The following is a 14,980-nucleotide window of genomic DNA, read 5'->3' on the forward strand; positions in this document are numbered from 1 at the left end:
GACGTTTATTTTCAAATCATGCTCAAGGTGCAAAACTTTGCACAGCATGCTATAAATGTAGAGATAACATCAATGCCACATTAGCCCTGAAGTGGTTAAATATGTGTTTTTCATTTGGGCACTAATGCAATCCAGGCATCCTCTGCTCTCCATCTCTTGCATGTACAGTAACACTATCCTGTCTTTTTCCCTGCTGCTCAGTCTGAGTTCACCCCACTTCCTCTCAGATTAGGGATACACACTGTGGAATGCTATGTTACACTCCATCCTCTCCCTCCTTATATCACTGCTGGACAAACATCCCTCTCAGCCTCCTGTAGTGACACCCATAAACTTCAAAGGGGAGGAGATGGGGAGTGGCGGAGCTCTCAGACACATATGTACAAAAAGCACATGGTTTTCCAATAAATTTGCAGTCACTGGGATATCTTCTTCCCCGGCTTGTCTTTATCCTTTGCTGAGGTCCCTGGAAATGTTGTGTTTTTAGTGGAGTAGGTGACAGCCCTGTTTTCTGCATCAGGTCTACTAAGTTTGGAGCAGCATCAGCAGCTGTCGTATGACAGAGTAGGAGGGAGTTCAACTCAGGCTCAGCAAAGTCTGCCGGGGAGAGACTGAGTACTATCTGCTTCTTTTTTCAGGGAGCTGGGACTGAGAAGACAGAGGGCTGAGCCCCTCATAAGGGTGTCACCTAGCTAGGCAATATGGACATATAACAACTCAGAAGACCACCAGGCTAGAGACTACTCAACAGAGGCACCTCCAGTCTGCCTGCAGTATCCACTACAGTGCCAAGATGAAAGGTAAGCCTCTGGACAGTATATATACATTGGAGGGGGGTTACTAAAAGTGGAGCTGGTAACCAATCAGCTTCTATCTTCAGCTCAGTCAGTTAAGCTTTAAAAGTGAAAACTAGAAGCTGATTGGTTGCCATGCACAGCTGCTCCAGATTTTGTCTGTTCCAGTCTTCCTGCTGCTTCTATCAGAGTTATTTACAATAGTTTACCGTTCTTTGCAATATTAGTGAGCATACCTTATTTTTTAGGACAGTGTTAGGCAACCTCAGCACTCCTGCTGGGGTGAAACTACAATTCTTATCATGCCTCTGCCTCTGCAAGTTATGCCTGTGGCTGTCAGGGACTTGCAATACCTCGTGGGACTTGTAGTTCCACAACACAAATTCTGTTTTCTCTAAACGCAGCTACACCGACAGCACCTAAACGCAGTTTGAACTGTACCATTAAAAGTCATTTGTAAGCATTTAGAAACTCAGGTTTGATACTGCAAGTGTGAATGAGGCCCAAGGCTGCGTCTGACCTGGCTTGCTTTGCGTTCCTTGGGATGTAACAGGTCCCATTTTGATCCTTGAAAACTCATCTCTTCACCTCCACATAACTGGACTTTTACTTCTTCCATCAGCTCATCCCTCCCAATTAATGTCTTTTGTATCGCCTCCCCCTCTTACTGGAGTGTAAGCGCTCAAGACCAGGGCCCTCCTAACCCTCCTGTATTGAATTGTATTGTAACTGTACTGCCTTCCTTTATTTTGTAAACTGTTAATGATACATACTTCCTGAATAATAATAATGATGATAATAATAATAATTGCAGGAAAAGCAGATCAATCCCGAGCCTTGTGTTGTGATTTGCGGAGAGCTCACACAGCCCTGTGTTTGAATACATAAGGCAGCATTTCACAACAAAGCACATCTAGGTAAGCCCTATCTCTCTTGTCAGCTCAGGTAGTATGGTAGCCTGCTGGAAAGTTCCTTGGCCCCTGTTTGGCATTGTACTGATGTGTTTTTTTGTCCTCCGCTCCCCTAAGCACAGCCCCACACTGGCCTTTCGTGATGTGCTGTGTTTTCCTGCACACATCTGGAAATGGTTAGGTGCCAGTGGAGGCAGGACTGGCTTGTGAAATATATTTGGCATCCTTCTATCCAGGATCCACTGACTGGAAAATATTTGCTTTTTTCTCAACATATTTGAGATCTGAGCATAAGTGGAGGTTACAAGTATGAGACATGCTGCTCCAATTAGGGCCAGTGAGACACAGAGCATCCAGTCCAGGAGAAGTTCAAGTGACTTACAGGACATTACTACACTCTTTGGAGGTTTACAGAGTCAGTAAAAACAAACAAGCAGAACAATGTATTTATTAAACTGGCATACTGCTTTCATTGTAGCTAGAAGGACCTTGAGGACATGAAGCTTATTTATGAGCCCTGCTGCTGCAAAAAGATATGTTCCAGATTCTGAATAATAAAGAAAAGATTTGATCTGGAAAATGACACAGCGACTGGACGTTTATGTGTTCATAGCGGGGTCACACTAACCATTTGATAATATAGTATCGATCTATAACTTTTAAAAACCTTCACTTCCTGTCCGAGAAGGAATCCCTCCAAAAAGAGTGGAAATCCCAAGTGGTCAGCAGGGTCACCAGAACTAGTGTCCCCATTGGAGGATTTCCCATTTATTCCTGTTCTCATGAAAACCCCAAATGTGGGATTTTCTTTCATTTTCACTTCAGTGATAATGGTCACCAGGACATATAAGAAAGGCAAATCTCCCCTACGGGGACACAGACAGCAAAAAACAGGTGTTTTAATGTATCTCCACTTTATCCAAAACAAATTTTGGCTTCAGTTGCACTTTAAGCATTTAGCCAATTCAACTTCAGTTCACTTGAATGGCTGTAAAGTGATGACTACATTTCCAGCATGTGTGCACCAACTGGTCATTTCATATTACCTTCCACTTTAAGCCCCCTTCCCACACGTATTGCTACATGTGTGGCCCAGACATTTATCATTAGCCATTTGTAACTTCAAGCAGAACCTGTAGTGGAAGAAATGGAGAATTCTATTGCTGACCTCATTGTGAAAGCGCTAGTTGCTTGGCTGTCATTGGGATGCAATACTTTCTGAATCGCTGGCCAAGTATGCAGCCCAGGAGAGTCAGAATAACGTGGGAATTCCTGAGCCTACTATATGAGATCAGGAACACAAAAAGTAGTAAAGCCACTGATTTACTATGACATCCATGTAACTAGCGTTTTCAGAAGGGGATGTCAGCAATGGTAGCATCCGTACCTCCTAACACCTTTTACTTGTTGCTCCCAACAATCAACCAGCTGTTAGCTTATATATTGCAAGTTGCACAGGAAAAATGACTATTGGTCCATTCACATCTAGTGCGTTGCAGTAAGGCATGTGAGGTAATTTACGATATTCATGCATTACCATGTGTTGTGTTAAGGCAACCCATTGTTCTAAAGGCAGCCCATTGACCATACTGCAACAAACTGAAAATTGGACATTTCCTTTTTTTTTTTAATGCAGAGCACCACAATGCACAGATGGTTCACATCCTCATGTTACAGTGCTCTACAAAGTAAGTGCCTCGTGCTGCCCTGTCTAGGTATATTAGGGTACCATTCTAAAGCTTTAGTGAATGTGGTTGGTCTTTATGTCAGCAAATTGGCCCCACATTAGGCACAACTGCTGTAAAGGATTCAGAGGTATGTAAAGTAGAATCATTAGGAAGCATGTTTGTGTATTTGGATTCCATTATAGACCTGCCTGTGCATTCATATTGCGCTATAGGCCTCTCTGTGCATTTTCATGTTCTGTTATAGGTCTGTCTGTGCAGATGTATTCTGCTATAGGACTGTCTGTGCATATATATTCTGCTGTAGGCCTGTCTGTGCGTTCATATTCCGTTATAGGCCCGTCTGTGCGTTCATATTCCATTATAGGCGCGTCTGTGTGTTTATATTCTGTTATAGGCCTCTCCCATTACAATATTTATTAGAAGTTTAACTCAAGCTGCCCATACACCTGACTAATATCGTATGATAATCGTGGGTGATCCCGCGATCGTACGATAATCGTAAGGTGTATGGGCAGCGTGCAACCGCATTTACTGTATGGTCGCACGGTTTTCGTATTACGTGCGCGTATTTCGTATTACGAGTTGCTCAATCGCAAGACGAAAGCCGCACGGCCCGAGGTGCGCAAGCGCACACTGCCCGCTCACCATTGCAATCATCTGTAAGGCCTCCCCTCAGCGGGGAGGACATGCGGTGATCGCAAGTACGATCTGCCTGTCCAAGATGGGCAGGTCGTACGAAATTTTAATCACCTTACAACCAACGCACAACGAAAGTCGTGCGATGGTTGTAAGGTGTATGGCCAGCTTAAGTGTAATAACTTTGTCTAGCACCTGCTGAAAGTGTGTTTGAATGGAAAAGGCTTCATTTAACAAGAACACCTGTTTCTATAAGCCCTAAGGCCTCATGTACACTAGCTGGCTGTGTTTAAGCAGAAGTAATCTGGTGAGTATAAACAACTTTATATTTCCGAGATCACTTTTTCTGTGCTAGGCATAGTCGCGTTTAAATGCGTTTATACGCGTTGATACGTGTTTACACGTATTTTGCAGATTAAAACTGGGCAAACAGATCCAGGACACAGAAACATCTACTTTGGGTAAACACTTCCAGAACAAATGCACCTAGACACTGCTGGACGTCTAGGTGTGCATTCTGGCATAGAAAAGCATTGATATAGGTGCGTTTAGGAATGAGCTTCAAACGCACCTGAACTCATGTTTGTTCAATGTAGTGTGCATGAGGACTAAATGTTATTACAGGGAAATGTCTGACTAACACAACTTTTGTGTATGTGTTTGGCTATAATAAAGGAAAATTGATAGAATTAGCACACATCATAAGAATCACACAAATCAGAAACCCAAATGATCTTAATTCATGAATTGTATAGTTTTTTTTGCAGACTAGACAATTTGCAGGTATACAGTATATCCTGACATAACTTTGCAGTTTGCCGATTCCCTGATGTTTAAAGCAGTTTATTCATCACTATTTGAAATATATACTATACTTCTACATTATTTGCAGCTGCAATTCAGGATATCAGAACACGAATGCAGAAAGAAAACTCTTATGTTAGCTTTACTAGGGAATGAGAAAGAAGCTTATTCCATGGCAACCACAAGCAGCAGTACTTACTGTATGCAATGCTAATCATGGCCACACACGATGCTGTTCTGGCAAAGAAATCAGGCAAGTAGCCCAGAGGTAGAGCTGATGTAGTAAATTGGAAGAAAAGAACCTGGGGGTGTTGACAGCAATAAAAATCAGGTTTAAATTTGCCAACATTGCAAAGTTAATCAGCTAGGATAGCTGTGTTGTGGGAAATATCAATTTCTACTGAAAGCAAGGAAAAGCTGAAAACACTGCAGTGTTTTCTATGGCAGAAAATGCAGATGAGGACTACTCCCAGTATCCATCAAGAACAGATCAGCAATAATCTGCACAGCCAGATGACACAGAATTTGAAAAATTCAGGAGCCAGCACAGCTGGTTTAGAAATACAGGAAAAAAACAACCATAGACATCAGTACAGATAACCACAAAAAGTTACATGCCAGCTGGTATTCTGAGTTCCTGGGATTTATCCAGTTTTACAGAACACTTGGACCTTTACAGCTTGTTCTTAATGTGTCTAGCCAAATATGACAAAGATCCACCAGCACAAGGGTTGTGACTAAGAGTTGGACCTGCTTGTGAACATTGAATTTACAGATAGTAAGTAAGAGTTTATTTGCACATTAAAAAAAAGAACAATTTCCAGGCTACCACTGCTAATTTATCATTCTAAAGATGCTGGTTCCTGTGCTATTATGCTTACCCCCTAACTTCAATACTTTGGAGTTGATTTACTGAAGGCAAATAGGCTGTACACTTTGCAAGGGAATTTTACAGTGACACTAAGGAGTTAGAGTTAAATGTTAAAAAAGTACCTTAAAGGAGAACTATGGGGTTAAGTCTTTTCCCCATAGTTCTCCTTAGGGTAACGGGAGGACGCAAACTAGCGTCCTCCCGTCACCCTAGGCTCAGTATTGAGACACCGCAGCTGCGGCGTATCTATACTGGTATGCCGCAGCTGAAGCGGATCCCGACAATTGTGCCGGGAAGCGCCCAGCTGCGTGACTGACAGCTGGCTCTGCCTATTTAGAGGCAGAGCCAGCTGTACCCGCCCCCTCCCCCGTCCGATCCGCCAGTCAGAGCTGGCGGATCGGAGCGGGGAGGGGGGAATCCAGTCCCTCCCCTGTCACGGCAGAGAGCCGTGACAGGTTCGAGAGGTTTGCGAACGCCGGTATGTGTTCGCTCACCTCCCGATCTACTGAGCCGACCTGTGACAGTCTCATTGTCACAGGTCGGCTAGAACTATGAGGTGAGTGTAAAGCACTCACCTCATAGTTCTCCTCTAAATATTACCAAAAATGTGTCTTATTTGTGCATCACTCAGCTGTAGATCCTCAAATCATCTCTGAATTCATGCCTACACTGTTTTTCCTTCTGGAGGGTGGCTACTTTTGTTTCCCATGGTCCCGGTGTGTGTTGTAAAGTAGCCACCGCTCCAAGCTCATTCCTGTGATGGACTACAATCTCATGTTTAGTTTACTAATTTGTTCTGAGATTGTAGTCCATCACGGGAGCAAGCTTAGACTGGTGGCTTTTTTTTTTACAACACACAGGGACCTTGGGGAACAAAACTAGGCACCCTCCAGATGGAAGGATGATGTCAGAATTAATTTGGAGATGATTTGAGGATTTACAGCTGAGTGATAAGATACATTTTTGTTAATAGTAAAAGGTACTTGGATGCATTTTTAAGGTTTAACTCCTGAGTTTAGTGTCACTTTAATGAATCAGTTGACGTTCTGTTGACTTCCATCATCCAATCATGTGCAAGTAAAAATACAGGTTTTTTTTATTTTCCTTGTGCATGATTGGATACTCGCAAAGTGAATTTTCACCACATTCATTTCCTTGAAAAGTGAACAACCTATTTGCATTTAGTAAATTAACCCCACTGAGTCAATAAAGAAATCCTATATAGAGGTTGCCATTGTTGACCACTCTTTTTGAAAATGCTAGTGTCTTGTTTGTCCTGCTGACCCTTTCTCTTCAGTAATTTAGTCACTTAATTGGAACAAGAAGGAAAATAAGGACTTCTCATTTTGCACTGACAGGCAGCCATGCACTGACGTACATCAGTTGAAATCAGTGCAGAAGGACTTCGCTGCCGTTCGCCCCATTCTCATAGGGGCCGAACGGCAGTGAGTGAATAGCCAAATGCTGCCGATCAGCATTCAGCTCGGCTATTCTGCTCGGTACCTCCAAGGTAGCGAGCAGAATAGAAAATAAGTGAAAAGAATGGGAAAAAAAAGTTTAAAAATGATTTCAAAAATGTAAAAAAATAGGAAAATTAAAAAATTAATTACAATATTTTAAAGAAAAGATTAAAAAAAATAAAAAGCTGCATGTGAAGGACTCCTGCCGCATAATGAAGCATCTGACAGATGCCGGCAAAAGAAAAACAATTGGGCGGAGCTAGAGTGACCGCTAGCTCCACCCATTTTTCCTATTGGCCGGAACCTGCCAGAGTCTTCTAGAAGGTCCCAGCCAATGAATAAGAACTGGACGTCACGGCCGGCTCTGCCCCCTTGTTATTATTTAATGACAGTTCAGTGTCCCCCGGTCATTTGGGGACACTGATCTGTCATTACAACTGGGCTCCGCCCAGCTGTCATTTGCCTTTGGCTGGCCATTCGCCCTGCTTCAGCTGACACTTGGCCTTTGACTGTCACAGCCAATGAATAAAAACTGGGCAGAGCCGGCTCTGCCCAGTTGTTATTGTTTAATGACAGATCAGCGTCTCCAGGTCATTTGGCTTATTCACGATGGCATAGTAAGCTACATTATATCTGCTTTTATTCTTCTGTATAGGTAAATTGGAATGTAATAATAATGCAGGGTAAATGCACCATAAATGCATAGTCAACGCATTGCAAATGCATTTCAAAATGTATCTTTTGTTTCCTTGAAAGCAGCAAAAGCATTATTTCTGCAACATTTGACTTCCCTCTGGGTCCAGACACCCATGTGCATAAACCCTAAATCTGTGGAGGGCAAGCTTATAAAGTGTTAATAAAAACACATAATTATCTGATAACAAGCACCTTAGTTCCTAAAAGTCATAATGGACACAGTGCAGTGTTACTGAGCCTGTCCCGGTCAGGATAGTGTTACACGGTATGGTCATGGCTCACATCACTCTGGAACTTGAGTACTTCCTTTACACTTGCCAAGTTGCCTCTCAACAGAGCCATAACCAGGGTATCTTTCCAGACCTCAACACAAGTGAAATACAGGTGACTAAACACATTTCATATGTAGTTAACTTGCAAATCACAGGCTTGAGTCACTTTTGGCAAGGGCTGCATGTACAGCCTTACCTCTTTTATAGGGGTATTTTTGGAGGTGAAAAGTTGAGAAATAAGTTGCTGCTTTCTTTTGTAATTTGACAAAATATTTTTCTCACTAAAATATCAAATATGTGACTTCTGGATGACCAGAAAAGCTCAGTGTAAGCAGCTAGTTGATATGTGTTCTCCCTACATGACTGAAAGGGAGTTCAGAATTTCAGGCTTGTGGTATTTAGGAACGAGACATACTTCACCCATTGTTTTTGACAAATGTTTATTATATCATCATTTGCCTTTTCCAGGTTCTGTACCATAGTCATAGATATTTCCAGGGGAAGTCGAGTTTTTGTGGCTCTCTGGGAATCACTAAAGTAAAAGTTTTCCTAAATGGATCTTTGGGAAATTAAATACAAATTCCCAGACATTAAACCCTTGATGGGGTACTGCTCATACTTGAGATGGGACAACCCTCAGGCAGGTTTGTGTTTAAACTGCGAGTTATTGTGTTTTGTTAAAGCCCAACTCCATGAAATACGTCTTCTGTTTTCATAGATTTTTGTAGGCATTTATAATGAGTCACATACAAATTGTTTGCAACCGGTAATACACAAGGAATAGGGATGAGCTCAGGTTTGGGCCAGGTACAGTCTGAACCTGAGCTCCTCTGAACCCAGAATCAAGCTCTGTCTGCTGCTGCCCAATCAACTGGAGCAATTCACGCCACAGTAGCACATAAGCAAACGGGCAGGTGCTGTGATGTCATTGACCCTATATGGCCACATAGTGATATTTGATTGATGATATTGACCTAATATGGCCATGTGACCATATAAAATCAATGATGTCAGCACAAGCATCTGATTGTTGGTGCATTCCCTTAGGTGTGCTAGGTACAGGTCTAGCGAGGCACAATTAGCCCCGTCCTTGGACTCTAATGGATTATTGGATTGTTTTGTGTTAGAATATTAGGTTGTGGGTGGTCACACCACAGCCAAAGTGTTTTGTTTTAGACAGAGCAGTAAAGGGTTAGAGCCCCATGTCAGGTTTGTATCATTCTCTGTGTTCCTGTTAGGGGGATTTGCCCTCACCCCTTGCCAGGACTGAAAGTAATGGAAATTCTCTCCATTGGGGAGATAACAAGTAAGTAGACTGTGAAAGGGATAGAATTTCTCACAATGTTTTTATTGTCTGTCAATCCCTGTCCACGTGATGACCACACTTATCATTTCATGTGTGGGGGTCACATCTTCAGGAATTGGGGGATATGTTCTCAATGGAGTCAAATAAAAACCTGGCAAAAATTGTAATTCTTCCCTACACTGCCCAAAATCTGTCTGGAGTAAGACTTGGAGTAGATAGAAACCCTAAGAGGACAACATTTTATTTGTTAAATCATTGTGTATGTTTTTTGTTAGAAAATTCTGTTTTTTCATCCTTCTTTGCATCTTACTGCTGCTGATCTCCTGCATCCTCTTTCCGCTACTTCCTGTCTACATGCATTTGCTCCATCATCAGCTGCAAATTGTTACTCTGGACTGGCTCCTTGAAACTGAATAAAGTGGACCATGTCGGGGCAATGTGTGTCGGCACAGCGCACGCGACAGGGTACCAATGCATGAGCACAATAGGAGACAGTTGTCACGCTATAACAGGAACTGCCTTACAAAAGCACCTTCATTGCGGTATCACCAAGTATTACTTTACTAAAGGTTATAGCTGTTTATATAAGATTGTAGTGATTGGGTTTAGATGAATTGTAAGCAATCACTAAGGGGGTTATTCACAAAGTTGCCGAAGCAGCCGAATGAACAACCGAGTCGCATTGAAGTGAGCCGAACAATGTTCAGCTATTTACTACGGCTCAGTATGGCTGATTTCAGCCGTGCATCGGCTGCACTTCGGGCTCAGCCGAAATGCAGAAGGACTTCGACTCAGCCGATCCAACATCTGGATTGGATGAGCCGAAACTCCAGCGGCTCACTCGCTGCCGTTCACCCCTAATCTCATAGTGGCCGAATGGCGTGAGTGAATAGCCGAATGCCGCCGAGCTGCATTTGGCTCGGCTTTTCTGCTCAGTACCTCCGTGGTAAAAAGAAAAGGAAAAAAAAGCAGTGACAGTAAGCTCCGCCCAACTGTTTCCTATTGGCCGGCACCTGCTAGAGTCTACTTGCAGGTCTTGGCCAATGAATAAAAACTGGACGTCACGTCCGGCTCCGCCCACTTGTTATTGTTTAATGACAGTTCAGAGTCCCCAGGTCATTTGGGGACTCTGTTCTGTCATTACAACTGGGTGGAGCCAGCCGTGAGATCACGGCTGGCTCTGCCCACCTGCCATTTGCTTGGCGAAAGGCTTCAGTTGAGCCGAAGCAAACCTCTTCGGCTCGCCTGAACTGCTCGGCTGCCTTCAGGTGCTGTAGGGGCTATAGTGAATAGGTCGTGCAGCAGCCCTTCGGTTCAACTGAACCGAAGGGCTCCCGCAACCGTAGCTAGCTGAAGGATCAGCCGAAGCTAAGGCTGGATCCTTCGGCAGCTTTGTGAATAGACCCCTAAGTCACTGGCAAGTACAAGGGCGGAATTTTTTTTAACCATAATGCACTGCATGGGCTGTGAACTATAGCCAGCAAGCTCAGAAAGGCAAATAAGGGTGGTTTTGGATAATGTACCCTCCCTATAAAAGGGGGCACAGAGCAGCCATGTTCTCTGTGTATTCAAAGCTGCTGTAGGGAAAGAATAGGGAAAGATATGTACAAAACCCTGCTGGCTCCTCCCACCAGCCATGATCTGCCTGCATTTCATAGCGAAGCACAGAGACGCAGTGATGACGCCGCCGGGTCTAAAATAAGATCTGTAATAAAAACAGAGAAGTTTTATTTCATAAATTCATTAGCATGTTGATGAGGGGCAGGGAGGAACCGTGGAAGGCAAAATATAAGGGATTCAGAAACAACAACTGGTAGACTTATCCCATGAGGAATGAGCATCATTGGAGAGTTTAGACTCAGATGCATCATAATGTCCCTGTCAGTAAAATGATGATGTCTGCATGCTGCTGTTGAATTAGTATTGACTCCAAGAGCCCATGCCTTTAATTCCCTACTGGAAATGCAGAGGGAGCAAGAGCTGGAACCCCATTTTAGCCAATTGGCCTGGAACTATACCCCCTTATGACTTTGGTAGTTCTACCACTGCTGGGTAGCACTAGGAAATAAAACTCATTCTACACTAAAAGTAATAATACACCACCATGGCCACAAAAAATATGCTAAACGATAAGTACAGTACTGTGTAATTACTTTTGTGATTTATAGTCTGCACAAACATACATGAAGCCAATAAGCATGACCTTCCTGCTGTTATCATAACAACATGCTTTATTACTTCCTATTCAAAATACAGATGAAAGGCAAAAATACAATGACAAAATATGTATCACTGGATTTGTTGCATCCTGTCACAAGCTTATTTTTATTGACTTAGCACTGAAAATGAAATTTAGAGATTAAAGTATATCTACAAAAATGATTTTGGATTGGTTTATTTGGGTGTGTAAAGACACAACGTTTTCTTAAGATTGTGCAGGTGCTAAATAAATACTATCTCATCTATTAAAAAAAAATAGACAAATGTATTAACTTGATAAATGTACTAAAATAACTTCTTATTTTAAATGAATATCCTGCAGTTGTAGTGAAATGCTTCTTTAAAGAGAACCATTCACAATTGGGTTATGTAAGTAGCTGAATAACCAGTCTTAGGCACTGGCTTTAGCTTGTATAGCAAGCTTTTGCAAGCTTTCAGCAAATGTCAAACTCCAGTTTGGTGGGGTCTTAATAGGACCTCCCAGATCTTAATGAGATTAAGATCCAGGTCAGATTTTAATAGGAGTGCTGACTGTCACTTTAAACAAATTGTTAGAAGGCTTCCTTGAGCTTCATCCCTACTTCAAGTGTGTTGAAAGCCTCCTGGCTGGTTGTTTATAGTGATAGTCAGCACTAGAGCTGCAACAGTTAATCGATTAAAATCGACGATTGAAAAAGTTGGCAACGTTTTCGATCGACAAAAAGTGCTCACACTGTAGAATACCACCAGCTATAGAGGAACAACAAATCCCAGCAATAATATATTAAACACCCGGTATAATGTATTATTGCTGTGACTTGTTGTTCCTCTATAGCTGGTGGTATTCTCCATTGCGCTGTATAATGTATTTTTGCTGGGATTTGTTCCTCTATAACTGGTCAGTGGTAATCTGCATTGCGCAGTATAAATCATTATACAGCGCAATGGAGAATACCACCAGCTATAGAGGACTACAAATCCCAGCAATAATACATTATATACAGCGCAATGCAGAATAACGCCAGCTACAGAGGACTACAAATCCCAGCAATAGTACATTATAGTATAATGTACTATTGCTACATTCCTCTATAGCTGCTGGTATTCTGCACTGCGCCGCTGTATAATGTACTATATTGCACACCACACTTTTTTTTTACTTCCACCGCGCCAAGCTTGCTCCCGTGATGGACTACAATCTTAACACAAACTAGTCGTCAATCACTGGAGCCTTTTTTTTTTTTATCCGATTAACCGATTAATCGAACTCAATAATCGGCCAACTAATCGATTATGAAAATAATCGTTAGCTGCAGCCCTAGTCAGCACTACTATTAAGATCTACTGTATGTTTACCATCGCTATACTAAAACTGAACTTTCCTTTAAAGTCTTTAACAAAGCTGCTTGAAGTTTGCAGAAAGTTTTGCTAAAGCCTATTGCACACGCTGCTCTTATTCAGGCTGAAGCCTAAATAAACAAGGCCTTAAATTATAGACCTCTGCCTCCTTACCTATAAAAGACTCCATATGCTGTTAGACATTAGGCATTTCACAAGGCAGCAAGGGTCAGAGTTCATGTGACGTTTTACTCCCTAACACATTTAAAAAGTATCAGAAACAAACTAAAGAAAATAGAACAAAGGGTACAAATATGAATATTTTCTAACTTTGCAACTTTAAAATTGAAAGAAGAACTCCGAGCACTCTGGTCTTGACTATTGTTACTCCCTCTTCAACCGTCCTACCTCTATAAAGGCTATCCCCCCTTCAGTCTACCATGAATGCAGCTGCTAGATTAATCCACCTAACCAACTGCTCAGTGTCTGCAACCCCCCTCTGCCAATCCCTACACTGGTTTCCAATAGCCCAAAAGGATAAAATTCAAAATATTAACAACCACTTACAAAGCCATCCACAACTCTGCCCCCGGCTATATCTCAAACCTGGTCTCAAAGTATCACCCTAACCGTCCCCTCCCCACCCTAACCGTCAAAAGACCTCCTGCTTTCCAGCTCCCTCATCAACTCCTCCCATGCTCGCCTCCAGGACTTCACTAGAGTCTCTCCCATCCTATGGAACTCTCTACCCCAACCTGTCCGTCTATCTCCCAATCTGACTGCCTTTAGGTGATCCATAAAGACTCATCCCTTCAGGGAAACCTATCCCACCTCAACCTAACCACTGAACTATCACTTCCTCAAACAATTCATCCCCACGCAGCTACCACCTCTTGTATCACTTGCCCCTCCCTTTTAGATTGTAAGCCCTCACGGGCAGGGCCCTCCTTACCATCTTCTCTTGAATTGTATTGTAATGTCTTCCTTACATTGTAAAGCGCTGCGCAAACTCTTGGCACTATATAAATCCTGTATAATAATGTACAAAATTAACCCTTACAGTGGGCATATCCCCCACACTGCAAGGATTAAGTGCTCGTTTTGGCATAGGGTCTAAAACAAAAAAGATATACTTACCCATGCCTAGTCCCATCTGGCTGCTAGACCGGTCCCTGCAGCTGTCCCAGGCTCCGGCAGTCTAAGGATCCATGGTGACATCACATCCATTGACTTGCACTGGACATGAGGAGGCAGAGGGACATTCCACAGCCAGAGTGGAGAGAGAGGTGAGTGGTCACTGCTGCGGGACCGAGGATAAGGTAGTGTTTCTTTTTTATACTGCAAGGGTTAATTTTTTAACATGCTCGGAGTTCTTCTCTAAAGAAGAACTTCAGGCAAAAATGTTTTTATTTAAATGTGCTGTGTAATAATAAGTTACTGCTGATTAGGTGTATATTACTTGCAGGAATGCTGTATTTAATTCTGTAAAGTTTTGTCCATGCCAGGAATTATAGAGAGATGGCCCGCTGTGGCTATGAAAGCTGTGACTCTCATACACAGAAGCTGCAGTGTTGTTTCTCCATTCCTCCCTTCTCTTCCTCAATTACAGAATATTTAGAATTTTGTGAATGATCCACAGAATACAAGTTGTTCTGTGACTGTACAAGGGAGGAGCAGGGGTCAAAAAATAACAGTGCAGCTTCAATGTATGAGAGCTCAGCTCTCCTATCACAGTGCCAGAAGAATAGGGAGAGCTACACTTCATGGCATGAAGTATAACTCTCACTATGCTTCCAGCACTTCTCCACACTTCCTCTTCCCTTGTCCATTCACAAAACACTTTGGGGTCTATTCACTAAGCTGCCGAGGGCAGCCGAGTGAATGACCGATCTGAAGCGAAGTGAGCCGAACAGTGTTCGGCTATTCACTTCAGGCTGGTACGGCTAATTTCAGCCGTACACCGGCTGAAATCAGCCGTACATCGGCTTGCTTCGTGTGGCTTCGG

At 42.7% G+C, this 14,980-nt stretch overlaps 1 protein-coding gene across 1 annotated transcript in view; it reads left to right on the top strand.

Annotated features, from left to right (window-relative positions):
* The first annotated feature begins 418 nt into the window (after positions 1-418).
* COLEC12 (collectin subfamily member 12) overlaps positions 419-14,980 on the top strand; it is a 97,432-nt gene continuing 82,870 nt past the window's right edge. Inside the window, exon 1 of the mRNA XM_018568761.1 lies at positions 419-800. Within this exon, the coding sequence (XP_018424263.1) occupies positions 794-800 (7 nt within the window). The 5' untranslated portion in view covers positions 419-793. The remainder of the gene's footprint in view (positions 801-14,980) is intronic.

Source organism: Nanorana parkeri, unplaced genomic scaffold (genome assembly GCF_000935625.1).
Source record: "Nanorana parkeri isolate BGI_ZX_2015 unplaced genomic scaffold, ASM93562v1 scaffold1240, whole genome shotgun sequence".
Lineage (NCBI taxonomy): Eukaryota > Metazoa > Chordata > Amphibia > Anura > Dicroglossidae > Nanorana > Nanorana parkeri.